At 49.0% G+C, this 13,858-nt stretch overlaps 1 protein-coding gene across 1 annotated transcript; it reads left to right on the forward strand.

Moving 5' to 3' along the window:
* Positions 1–8,117: 8,117 nt before the first annotated feature.
* Positions 8,118–13,318, forward strand: LDLRAD2 (low density lipoprotein receptor class A domain containing 2; the record flags this gene model as incomplete). Its single annotated transcript, XM_080691339.1, has 5 exons — positions 8,118–8,199; positions 9,808–10,233; positions 10,830–10,961; positions 12,837–13,044; positions 13,207–13,318. 5 exons carry the CDS (start codon positions 8,118–8,120, stop codon positions 13,316–13,318), a joined length of 960 nt encoding a protein of 319 aa, XP_080547465.1.
* Positions 13,319–13,858: the final 540 nt, after the last annotated feature.

Here is a 13,858-nt window from a genome sequence, read left to right on the forward strand (position 1 = left end):
TGGTCTCAGCTCCAGCCAGAGACCGGCCCTCAAGCACTGGGAGAGCCCGGGACCACAAGCACTCTTGCCGTGGGATCAGGTGGACCTGGGATCAGGATCGATTTTATAGGGACCTATTTTTCAGTGTGTATTAATTTCCTAGAGATGCTATAATAAGTTACTGCAAACTGTGTGGCTTCCTGTTTTACAGAAATTACTATTATTATTATTATTATTATTATTATTATTACGGGTCTAGGGATGGAACCCAGAGGCATTTGATCTCTGAGCTACAGCCCCTGCCCAATTTTTTTTATTCTTTATTTTGAAACAGGGTCTCACTGAGTTGTAGAGGGCCTCACTAAGTAGCTGAGGCTGTCTGCGAACCGTGATCCTCTGGTCTCAGCCTCCCAAATGCTGGGATTACAAGAGTGCACCACCACACCTGGCCTCAGAAATTAGTATTATTAATTTCTTTTTGCAGTACTGGGGATTAAACCCATGGGCATTCTACCGCCAAGCTATACTCCCGCCCTGTTTTTTATTCCGTTTTTGAAACAGGGTCTTTTTTTTTTTTTTTTTTTTTTTTTTTGCGGTACTAGGGATGGAACCCAGGGGCATTCTACCTACAAGTGACACCCCATTTTTTATTATTTGTTTTGAAACAGGGTCGTGTGTGTGTGTGTGGGGGTACTGGGCATGGAATCCAGGGGCATTCTATACCCCCAGCCCTATTTTTATTCTTTATTTTGAAACAGGATCTCACTGAGTTACAAAGGGTCTCACTAAGTAGCTGAGGCTGTCCATGAACTGTGATCCTCCTGTCTCAGCCTCCCAAATGCTGGGATTGTAAGCATGCGCCACCATGCCCCATGTGAAACAGGGTCTAAGTTGTGGAGGGCCTTACTAAGTAGGGTGGGCCTTACTAAATAGCTGAGGCTGGCCGTGAACCTCTGATCCTCCTGTCTCAGCCTCCCAAGTACTGGGATTACAAAGGTGTACCACCACGCCTGGCAGAAATTATTCTTTCATAGTTTTGGAGGCTAGAAGTACAAATTATGATTGCAGTTTGACCAAGATGGGGTAATCAGGTCATGAAGTTAACCTATTGGGTTATGGTCAGTGTATTTACTGGAAAAATGGACACATAGTGTGAGAGATAAAATATAGAATAGAGCTTGTTTGTTTGTTTGTTTGTTTGTTTATTTTACGGTGCTGGGAATGGAACCCAAGGGCATTCTACCTCTGATCTACACCCCCAGCCCTATTTTTTTATTCTCCATTTTGAAACAGGGTCTCACTGAGTTGCAAAGGGCCTAAGAAGTAGCTGAGGCTGTCTGTGAACCGCTATCCTCCCGTCTCAGCCTCCCACATGTTGAGATTACAAGCATACGCCACCATACCTGGCTTCATTCTTTCTTTGTGTGTGTGTGTGTAGTACTAGGGACAGAACCCAGGGGCATTCTACCCTGATCTATACCCCTAGCCCTATTTTTTATTCTTTATTTTGAAAAAGGCTCTCACTGAGTTGCAAAGAGCCTCACTAAGTAGCTGAAGCTGTCCTTGAGCCACAGTCCTCCTGTCTCAGCCTCTCAAATGTTGGGATTACAAGTGCGTGTCACCACACCCGGTCTTTATTCTTTATTTCTGAAACAGGGTCTCACTGAGTTGCAAAGGGCCTCACTAAGTAGCTGAGTCTGGCTGCGAACTGCAATCCTCCTGTCTTGGCCTCCCAAATGTTGGGATTCCTGATTTTAATTTTTATTTTGAAACAGGGTCTCACTACATTGCTGCTGCTGGTCTTGAGTCTGCGATCCTTGTGTCTCAGCCTCCCAAGTACTGGTATGACAGGTATCACCATACCCGGCTTTATTTTTTATTTTTGAAACAGGGCCTATCAGGGCCTATATTTGCAGAGGGCCTCACTAAGTTGCTCTTAGTAAGCAACGGCTCTTGCTGTCTTGATTTATAGAATAATAAATACACGTCAGCTGAGCAGAAGCTGCCCTTCTTTTCAGTGACCCAAACACAGAGTAAAGAGACAGGCCCAGGCCCCAGAGTGCCACGCAGTGCACATCCTCAGCACCGGCAGCCTCCAGCCACTGCGGCTGTCTGCCTCCATTCCTCCGTCTTCCACTGCCCTCTAGCGGACATTCTTCTCCAGACTCACGGGTGCCAACTCCCAGACCCTTCTCCAACACTGGAGAAGGTTAAAGAGAGGAAGTCATGCAGCTATAGCCTGTAATCCCAGTACTTAGGAGGCTGAGACAGGAGGCTCACAGGTTCACAGCCAGCCTCAGCAATTTAGCAAAACTCTCATCTACATAGGGAGAGCCTGTTTCATTTATTATAATTTTTTTTTTTTTTGCGGGTCTGGGGATGGAACCCAGGGGCATGCGCACCCCCTACCTTATTTTTTATTCTTTATTTGAAACAGGGTTTCACTGAGTTTCAAAGGGCCTCACTAAGTAGCTGAGGCTGTCTGCGAACCGTGATCCTCAGGTCTCAGCCTCCCAAATGCTGGGATTACAAGAGTGCACCACCATGCCTGGCTGGAGACCCTGTTTCAAAACCAAAAATGGAATAGGAGTCGGGTGTGGTAGTGCACGCTTGTAATCCCAGCATTTGGGAGACTGAGACAGGAGGATTACACAGGTTCAAAGCCAGCCTCAGCTACTTTTTTTTTTTTTTTTTGTGGGTCTGGGGGTGGAACCCAGGGGCATTTGACCTCCGAGCTACACCCCCTGCCCTATTTTTTATTCTTTATTTTGAAACCGGGTCTCACTGAGTTGCGGAGGGCCTCACTAAGTAGCTGAGGCTGTCCCTGAACCGCGATCCTCTGGTCTCAGCCTCCCGAATGCTGGGATTACAAGCGTGCGCCACCACGCCCGGCTTAGCCTCAGCTACTTAAGTGAGGCTCTCAGCAACTTAGTGAGACCCTGTTTCCAAATTATTATTATTATTATTATTATTATTATTATTATTAATTATTATTATTATTTTTTGCAGGTCTAGGGATGGAACCCAGAGGCATTTGACTTCCGAGCCACACCCTTTGCCCTATTTTTTTTTTATTCTTTATTTTGAAACCGGGTCTCACCGAGTTGCAGAGGGCCTAAGTAGCTGAGGCTGTCTGTGAACCGTGATCCTCTGGTCTCAGCCTCCCGAATGATTGGATTATAAGCGTGCGCCACCACGCCCGGCCCTAGCCCTTTATTTTCATTTTTTATTTTTTTGGTGGCACTGGGGGTGGAACCCAGAGGCTTTCTACCTCCGGGCTATACTCCCAGACCTATTTTATATTTTATTAGAAACAGGGTCTCACTAAGTTGCCGAGAGCCTCACTAAGTAGCTGAGGCTGGCTTCGAACCTGTGCGATCCTCCTGTCTCAGCCTCCCAAGCGCGGGGATTACAAGCGTGCGCCATCACGCCCGGCTAGCCCTTTATTTTTAAATTTATTTTTAATTTTGACACAGGTTCTTGCTAGGTTTCTGAGAGTTTCTCTACATTGCTGAGGTTGTCCTTGAACCGGCAATCTTCCTGTTTTAGCCTACCAACTACTGGGATTACAAGTGTACATCACCACACCCAGCTGAATTTTTTTTTTTGTGTGTGGTGGTACTGGAGTTGGAACTCAGGGGCATCCTACCTCTGAGCTATTCCCCTGGCCCTACATTTATTTGGTAATAGGGTCTCACAAAGTTTCTGAGAGCCCTGCTAAATTGCTGAGACTGGCTTTGAACCTGTGATCTGCCTGTCTCAGCCTCCCAGGTACTGGGATTATAGGCATGTGCCACTAACCTGGCAAACAAAATATAACAAGATTTGAGTTAGTCCAAGCTCTTTATTTTACACTTGGGGAATATAACCAGGAACAAGGGATGTCACACTTGCTGAGTGCCACACCTTTATCCTCTGGCTGTCTACCTGACGCCTGCCCTGTGGTGGGTACTATGCTGGAACACAGTGGTTCAAAGCCAACAAGACACTGGGGAACATAGTTTGAAGGGAAGAAGAATGGGCAATATATATAACAATATATATAGCAAGAAATAAGTAAGCAAAATGATTCTAGAGGGAGCCAAGTATGGTGGCACATACCTATAATCCCAGCTACTTTGGAGGCTGGGGTAGGAGCATCCAAGTTTGAGGTGGACTTCTGGGAAGATGGCAACAGAGAAAAGCGGGGCTTATGAGCCCCGCTAACAACCAATCTCTATTACTACAAAATCAGTGCCTTTCATAGTCAGAAAACACCATCAGCAGAGAAACAAAAAATGTAATTACAAGGGACAGAGAAAAGGAGGGCTGGAAAAGCGAGACACAGAAAGAAACCAGATCGCAGTGCTGCAGCCGGAGCCACGGCGCGGAGCGGCGCAGGCGCCATCTTCCCTTGCAGCACCAGGCCCCAGAGAGGAGGGGGACTCAGAATGGAGCTCAGAGCCACAGAGGAGATACACCGGCCGCACGGCTGAGGACGCAGCAGCAGCGCCTTACTGCCGGCGGCAGCGGCGAGTTCACCGGATGGCACCAGACCAACGCATTCAACAGCCCACCAGGCTCCAGAGAGGAGCGACGGACAGCGAGCCGAGGTGAACCGCTGCGGATCAGCTGGGAGAATTCGGCAGATTTTTCAGCGCAGGGAGCATCTAAAGCTCCCAGTGGCTGGGCTCAGCACACCCTGCAGGGACTCAGAGCGGAGTGCAAAACCAGAGAAGAAATATGCCAGCCTCACGGCCGAGGGTGTGGCAGCGGTGCCATATTGCCACCGGCGGCAGCAACAGCGAATTCACCGAGTCCACTACAGCTCCATCAGCGCACTCAACAACAGTGAGTCAAACTGCGGCCCCTAGAGAAGAAATCCCAGTACTGTACTCCCTGGGACTTGACCCAGTGAGGAAGTGGCGGCGACAGAGATATCACATCATAGGAGAACGCCCAACCTGGCACCCCCCCATGGTCTAAAGCAGCCTCGATTGACTCCCTGGGTCTGAGACTCTGCCAGACAACCTAGTAAAGGAGTAGTGGGGACTGATATACCACAGACTCGAGATCCAGAGCACCTTAAGTAAAGTCGTAGTGACCCAAGGGAAGAACCCAGAGAAGGCACAAACTTCCGAAATCATAGGAAAGAGGAATAACAATGGAGCAATGAATGCCCACAACACCACAACATCAGAACCCGATAAAACAGAAATTCAGAGCTTTCTAGAAGATCAAATCAGGAAAATAACTGTAGAAATAATAGAGGTGTTTCGAAAAAAATTCAGAGAGAGCCAAAAAGAGATAAAGGATGCAATCAATGAAGTAAAGGCCTCAATTCAAAGTACAAACAACCGATTAGACCACATGGAGAATAGAATCTCGCTCCTAGAAGATGTTCACTCCAAAATGAACGCATAGTTTCTAAATTAGAAAAAAATATCCGACAACAGGAATCTGACATTGAAGAAATATGGGCCCATTTTAAGAAAGCTAACCTAAGAATAATTGGAATAGAGGAGGGAAAAGAAGGTGAAACCAAAGGGATCAACAATCTCTTCAAGGAAGTAATAGCAGAAAATTTTCCAAACATAGAGCAAGAGGTCGATACACAGGTCCAGGAAACTTATAGAACTCCCTTTAGACAGGATCAGAGAAGAGGATCCCTACGCCACATAATTGTCAAAATGACCAATGTGGAAGCCAAGCAGAGAATCTTAAAGGCAACAAAAACAAAGGGCCAAGTGACATTCAGAGGCAAACCAATTAGAATCACTCCAGACTTCCCAAAACAAGTCATGAGAGCCAGAAGGGCTTGGAGTAACATATTCCAAACTCTGAAAGAAAACAACTTCCAGCCAAAAATTTCCTACCCAGCAAAACTTTCTATCAAATTAGATGGGGAAATAAGAAGCTTCCATGACAAACAGAAACTGAAGGAATTTAGGTCTTCAAAACCAGCGCTAGAGAAAATACTCAAAGAGATTAACTATAAAGAAGAATTAGGTAACACACACCAGAACCAGAAAAACAAGATTTTCCATTCAACAGACAACTAATATTGGTTATCTGTGGAGATTCTTTATATATGTTAGTCTTTTACCCATCTCTAAATTGTATTGTTTGCTTTTATTGTTGCTAATTTTTAGGATTTCTAGTTGGAATATTAATATACCTTCAGATATAGCATTTGGAAATATTTTATCCCATTTTATCAGTAACTTTTAACTCTGTTTACATTGTCTTTGGATATACAATATTTTTTTTAATTTTTAGGGAGTTTGTTTAACCTTCTGCTGCCTGTGACATTGAAATCATATCCAAGAAATCACTGCCAATTTCAATGTTGTGAGGTTTAATGACCCAGATTTTCTTCTAAAAGTTTATAGTCTTAAGATTTATATTTAGGTCTTTTATCTATTTTGAGTTAATATTTGTATATGGTGTTAGGTAAGGGTCCAATTTTATTCTTTTTCATGTAATTATTATTTTTCAACAATATTTAGTTAAAAGATTATTATTTCCTCCACCAAATGTTCATGGAAACCTTGTCAAAAATAACTTGACAATATATGGAAGAATTTATCTCTAGGCTTTTATTTAACTCCAATGGTTTATATATCTGCCTTTATAACAGTACTATACTGTTTCAATTATTGTAGCTTTATATATGGTTTGAAATCAGAAAATATACATCTTCTAGCTTCGTTCTTTTTTGAGATCGTTTTGGGTATCTAGAGTCCATATTCCACATTAGGATATATTTTTTCTGAAAAATAAATAAATAAATGTATGATAGTTTCACCAAAAAAAAAGAAAGAAAGAAAAAAAATATTCTCTGGTAAGAAGGAAAGCAAAAAGAAATATTGAAATGTTATCTTTAAGTCATCAAAAGCTTGGTATCAAACAAATGAAACTGTTCTGTGAGATTATCATTGTTAATTTTGGATAAATTGCTATAATACTAGATGTCAACCACTAAGCCAAGCATGGGAAGGAGGAATGGGAAGGGAACGGGATGGGATCGGGTGGGGGCTAATTGGGCGATGTGCGCATGTATGTCTACAAAAGTTTTTTTTTTTTAATCCCATTATGATGTATGAATACAGTGCACCAATAAAAAAAAATAAATTAAAAAAAAAAACCCAAGTTTGAAGTAGCCTGGGCAACTCAGCAAGACCCTGCATCAAAATAAATAGGCATGGGGTCCAGCATGGTGGCCTATGCCTATAGGATCTCAGTACTTGGGAGACTGAGACAGTGAGACAGAAGGATCACAGGTTCAAGGCCAGCCTCAGCAACTTAGTGTGAGACCCTCGACAATCATTGGGACCCTGTTTCAAAATAAAAAAGGGCTAGGGGTGTAACTCAGAGGTAGAATATCTATGTGCTCAATCCCTAATGCCACAGAGTGCTTGCCCAGCCTGTGTGAGGCCCTGGGTTCACTCCCCAGCACCATAGTAATTCCAGGAGGTGCTGAGATGATAAATCCAGGGAGACGGGACTGAGTGCTAGCAGGAAAAGCTCTAATTAAGACTGAGAGGTCAGGGAAGGAAGAGTGGTCTGAGAAGGTGACACGTGAGCCAAGACCTACTGGCCAGAGGCAGCAGCCATAGGGGCTATGGGAGCAGAGCATTCTGGGCAGAGGGGACTTCAAGTGCAAAGGCCCTTGAGGCAGGGACACGGTCAGCAATGGAGCGGACCCTGGGTCTGGGGCTGCTTCACCACCTGCTGCATTTCTAGACCTTAGGCTCCTGGGGTGTCTTAGGCCTCCCCAAAAGGGCAGCTTATCTATCAAGGCTACAGCTTGCTAAGCTGCGGGTTCCCCTCCCGGAAGCCCAGTGACTAAGCTGGATCTGAGTATCCTGGTTCCTGTCCAGCAGGGGGTGAGCAGACATCCTCCCCACCTTCTCCCCCAGGCTCTAGCCTGGCTCCAAATCACCATGGCAACTCCTGGACGCACTCCTGCCCCAAAGGAGGAGAGTCTGGGGCAGGGAACTCAGGGATGAGAGAAAAGAGGCCAGAGGAGCCAGAGGACCTGCCTCCCCTGCTCCTTGTATCCTGCCAGCCTCCCTGCCAGCAGGGTAGGCCCCCACACCCCATCTCCCCAAATGATTCTACAGGCATGCCCCCCTGCTGGGCGCAGCAGAGAAGGGATGGGAGCTGGTCTTCTGCGGCTGCTGCAAAGGCTGCTCCTGCTGGGGACAGTGGCTATGACCGTGTCCGCGCTGGAGACAGGTGAGTGAGGGGCCCACCCCCTAGAGACTGTGTCTTCCAAACAGCACACAGCCTGCTGGGGACCCCCTCAAGTGGAAAAGGCTGGGAATGCCCGTGCTGGTCTTGCTTGGCACTCCATGTCCATCTCAAACCCTTCCAGAAGGCTGGAGCTCCAAGTTAGCCAGAGGCAGGGGCCTGGGATGGGCGGGACTGCCCTCAGGCCTGGAAACTTGTAGGCCTTGAAACCAGACAATCTGAGTTCACAGTCACTCTGCCCTTCCTGCGTCTCCACCCTGGAGGTCACTGTTTCAGCACATTTTAGTTTCTTCTGCAATAAAGGGGCTGGGTTGCTGGGCATGGTGGAACATTCCTGTAATCCCAGTACTCGGGAGGCTGAGATAGGAGGATCGCAGGTCCAGCTACTTAGTGAGACCCTCTGCAACTCAGTGAGACCTGTTACAAATAAAGAATAAAAAATAGGGCTGGGGGTATATCTCAGAGGTAAAGTGCCCTTGGGTTCAATCCCCAGCACCTCAAAATAAATAAATAAATAAATAAATAAATAAATAAATAAACAAACAAATAAGCAAATAAATAAATAATTAAACGAGGCTGGGTATCTTAGTGGTTAGGTACTTGCCTGGCATGAGCAAGGGCCTGGCTTCCATCCCCAGCACTGCAAAAAAAAACAAAAACAAAAACAAAGAAACTTCTTTTTCTTTCCTCCTCCTCCTCCTCCTCCTCCTTCTCCTTCTTTTTGTTCTAGAAATTGAATTCAGGGGGCATTCTATCTCTGAGCTACACCCACAGCCCTATTTTTTTTTTTTTTTTGGTGGTGGTGGTACTGGGGTTCCTGGAAGCCCTTCTGCCTCCGGGCTACACTCCCAGACCTATTTTTATACTTTTTTATTTGGAAACAGGGTCTCTTAAGCCAGCGAGGCTGGCTTCGAACCTGCTCAATCCTCCTGTCTCCGTCTCCCAAGCGCAGGGATTACAAGCGTGCGCCACCACACCTGGTCTATTTCATTTTTTAATTAATTGATCAGTTAATTAATTAATTATTTTGTGGTGTTGGGGATTGATTGAACCCAGGAACAGTCTACCTCTGAGCTACACCCCCAGCCCTATTTTTATTCTTTATTTTGAAACAGGGTCTCACTGAGTTACGAAGGCCCTCACTAAGTAGCTGAGGCTGGCCGGGAACTGCCATCCTTGGGTCTCACCCTCCTGAATGCTAGGATTACAAGTGTGAATCACCACTTCTGCAGTGAAAGAAGAATAAACCAGGTATGGTGGCACACACCTGTAATCCAGGACTTGGGAGGCGGAGACAGGAAGTCTGTAGGTTCCAGGCCAGCCTCAAGGTACAATGCCTCTAAGTTCCATCCCCAGTGCCGAAAAATAAATAAATGAAGAAAGTTGTGGTTGGGGGGTGTAGCTTGGAGGTAGAATGGCCCTGGGTTCAATTCTCAGTAAGTACCAATAAATAAATACAAATCATTAAATGCTCACAAAGATTCTGAGCTTGCTTAGCCATCCCCGTTTTCCCGATGGTCCTGACTTGCTTGGGGTCGCGGGGCGGAGGCCTTGGGACGGCCGAGTGACCCGGGGTTTGGCTTTCTCGCGCAGCCGACCTGGTGGACCTGTGCGGGCAGACCTGGAGAGGGGACGCGCTGCTGCTGCGCTCGCACTCCCAGTCGCGCCGGTTCTACTTCGTGGCTCGGGACACCGACTGCGGGCTCTGGATGTGGGCGGCGGCCCCGGGCGACAGGATCCTCTTCCAGTTCCGCTTCTTCTTGGTCTACAGCCTGGCCTCAGCGGCCCGGGCGCCCAACGCCTCCACCCCGGCGCCCGCGGAGCCCTGCGCGCCCGGCTCCTACCTGCAGTTCTACGAGGGCCCGCCCGGGGCGCCCCGGGCACTGGGGACGCCGCTGTGCGGCCTGACCATCCCGGTCGCGGTGACCTCCTCCGGACCTTCCCTAGGCCTGCGCCTGGTCACCAGAGGCCGCCAGCCCCGCGTGGACTTCGTGGGCGAAGCCACCTCTTTCCGGCTGGGTGGGTCGGGTCGCTGGGGGCAAGGAAGTTGGAGAGAGAATCCCAACAGAGGAAGGGGGCCGGATGATGCAGTAGGGAGGCCCCAGGCCAGGGACAGCACATCTGGGTGCTCACATCCACAGGTCAAGCCGTAAGCCTCACACCCTACCATTGACACACATCTGTGCACCCGCCTCTCACACTGCAACACTCACCACACACACGCACACTCACCTAACACACATCGCCTCCTCACAGACTGGAGGCGCACTGTCCACAGGCAGCCCAAGGTCAGTCAGCCCTTCAGAGGTTCACAGAGGGGCGTAGGCAGGACTCTCCAGTTTACAGCTAGGCGTGGTGGGGACGCCTGTAATCCCAATACTTGGGAGGTTGAAACAAAGGATCTCAGGTTCGAGGCCTCGGTCATTTAAAGAGACCTTCAGCAACCTTGTGAGACTCAAAATAAAAACTAAGCCGGGTGCGGTAGTGCACATTTGTCATCTCAGCACTTGGGAGGCTAAGACATGATTGCAGGTCCTCAGCTCTTACCTTCTCTCCTAGAGGGAGAGAAGAGGCCTGAACCTGGATCTCCACTCTGGTCTTCCCCTTTTTACCAGGACCCTGCGGAGCCTACTTCCGCTGCCAGAACGGCAGGTGCATCCCCCCGAGCCTGGTGTGCGATCACTTGGGCATGGACAACTGTGGAGACAGCAGTGACCAGGGCTCGGGGCCGCCAGCTGGCTGCGGAGGTCAGTGGCTGAGGGTGCGGCCTGGGCCCCGGGGCCGGGCTGGAGGGGGGTGAGCAGCGGTGGGGAGCCAGTGCAGGTCAGGAGCCCAAGGGCAGAGCGGCAGCGAGAGCTGGACAGATCCCGGGAGGACCTCGCTCTGCTGCTTCCTGGTGACAGTTTGGTGGTGGGCTCTCTTCTTAAGTGGGGCCTGGGACAGAGGCCCAAGACATCCAAAGGAGAGAGGCTTTGGCTAGCCAGACCCAGCAACCTCAGCCCTGGATGACTACTACCTGGCTGTGGTGTAGCTTGAAGGTAGAATGCCCCTGGGTAGTCGGGCGTGGTGGTGCACACTTGTAATCCCAGTACTTGGGAGGCAGAGAAAGGCGGATCACAGGTTAGCAGCTAATAGTGAGGCTCCATCACCTCAGAGAGACCCTGTTTCAAAATTAAAAGATAAGCCGGGCGTGGTGGCGCACGCTTGTAATCCCCGCGCTTGGGAGGCTGAGACAGGAGGATCCCACGGGTTCGAAGCCAGCCTCAGCTACTTAGTGAGGCTCTCAGCAACCTAGTGAGACCCTGTTTCCAAATAAAATATAAAAAAGGTCTGGGAGTATAGCCCGGAGGTAGAAAGCCTCTGGGTTCCACCCCCAGTACCACCAAAAATAAATAAATAAATAAATAAATAAATAAATAAATAAAAGATAAAAGAGGGCTGGGTGTGTAGCTCAGAGGTAGAATACACCTAGAATCAATCCCCAGTACCGCACAAGAAAAGGTGTGGGGGGTTGTGAGTGGCGTACCATAGGGAAAGAGGCCAGAGGCCAGCCCGAAGTACAGGGCCCGGTACACAGATAGTGCTCTATATGTGTGCATATGTCCCCTTCTCCAGAGATAGCTCCATTTATTTATTTATTTATTATTATTATTATTATTATTATTATTATTATTATTAATTTTTTGGTGGTACTAGAGGTGGAACCCAGAGACTTTCTACCTCCGGGCTATACTCCCAGACCTGTTTTAAACTTTATTTGGAAACAGGGTCTCACTAAGTTGTGAAGATCCTCACTAAGTAGCTGAGCCTGGCTTTGAACCTGTGCGATCCTCCTGTCTCCGCCTCCTGAGTGCTGGGATTACAAGCATGTGCCACCACGCCTGGCTTACTTATTTTTTGTGGTACTGGGATTGGAACCCAGGGGCATTCTACCTCCAAGCTACATTCCCAGCCCTATATTTTTATTCTTTATTTTGAAACAATGTCTCACTGAGTTGCAAAGGGCCTAAGTAGCTGAGGCTGTCCGAGAACCATGACCCTCCATTCATTTATTTATTTATTTTGGTGCTAGGGGTTGAACCCAAGGGCATTCTACCTCCAAGCTACACTCTCAGTCCTATTTTACTTTGAAACAGGGTCTTGCTAGGTTGCTGAGGCTGTCCTTGAACCTGTGATCCTCCTGTCTCAGCCTCCCAAGTACTGGGTTTACAAGTTTGTGCCATATCTGCCCTACAACCCTCTCTCTGCCTTTTGGTACCAGAGATTCAACCCAGAGGCATTCTACTTCTGAGGTACGCCCTCAGCCATTTGCATTTTGAAGCAAAGCCTCACTAAGTTGTCAAGACTGGCTGGAGCCTGGAATCCGCCCATCTCAGCCTCCCAAGTGCTGGGCTCCCACACATGCCACCACGCCTGGCGAGCCGTTCCAGCCATAAACCTTAGGACCTGCAGTGCGGTCTCTTCCCTTCCACCGTGACCTTGGCAAGAGAGGAGCCACTTTGTGTCCTTTGTGTGTGCCAAATGGAAATGCTAATGGCGCCCAGAGCCAGGAGGTCTTGCTAGGATTGGAAGAGCCCCAGCTGCGGGGGTTCTGTGGACTGGTCCTATCATTCCCACCGCAGGTCCCTCTCTGGCGCCCAGCGGGATGAGCAGCGTGGATGGCGACACCTCCAAGCCCCTGACTCTGTCCTTGGCTCTTGGGTCCTCGGGTCCCCTCCGGACTGCAGCAGGGAGAAGTCCCCCGATGGGCAGGGAGCCTGCCCAACAGGATGCCGCTGTGGAAGGCAGACAGCCCTGGCGACAACCCTCTCCTACTCGCCCCGCCTCCAGGTGGGCCTGGGCCGAGGAGCCTCCCTTTCCCTCTGCAGGCCCCCAGTCACAGGGGCTAGCCTTGGCCTCCACGCTGCTCCTGGCCTCTGCTGGCCTCCTCCTGGGTCTCCTCTGGTGTTGCTGCTTCTGGGCCTGGCTGACTTGGCAGCCTGGTACTTGCAGCCTCCACCTCAGACATAACATGGCCGGCACTAGCTGCTGCACCTGTCCTGGCCGTGTGGCCCCTGATGGGCCAAGCAGGCCAGCCTTCCAGGATCAGGGAGGCCATCTGTAAAGAGGTTGAGATGCAGTGTAGGGAGAGTGGCCTGGGGTAGACAAACCAGGCCTCTAACCCCTGGCCTCCGGGCTGTGGAAGGCCGAGGACCCTGGCTGGAGGGGGTGGGCCATGGTGGTGCTGGCGATTGGTAGTCTGCTGGGTCAGAGAAGGGTGCGATCCCCATGCCCAGGCCAGGGAGAGGGGCCCCACTGGTCCTACCCCAGCCCACTCTCAGCAAGTCAAGTCCTAGTCAAAGACAGTAGACACTGGCATAGTGGCACGATCCCAATACTTAGGAGGCTAAGACAGGAGGATCACAAATTTGAGGACAGTCTCAGCAACTTCACCAGGCCCTCAGCAACTTAGACCCTGTCTCGAAATAAAAAATAAAAAGGGTTAGAGGTATGGCTTGGAGGTAGAATGCCCCTGGGTTCAATACATACACACACACACACACACACACACACACACACACACACACACACGACACAGGAAAGCTTTGGCGGAGATAGCACCGTTTATTAAGAAAAGTCAAGACAAAGGCCACAGGAGGCCCCT

The sequence above is a fragment of the Muscardinus avellanarius genome, assembly GCF_963383645.1.
Source record: "Muscardinus avellanarius genome assembly, chromosome: 3".
NCBI classification, from domain to species: domain Eukaryota; kingdom Metazoa; phylum Chordata; class Mammalia; order Rodentia; family Gliridae; genus Muscardinus; species Muscardinus avellanarius.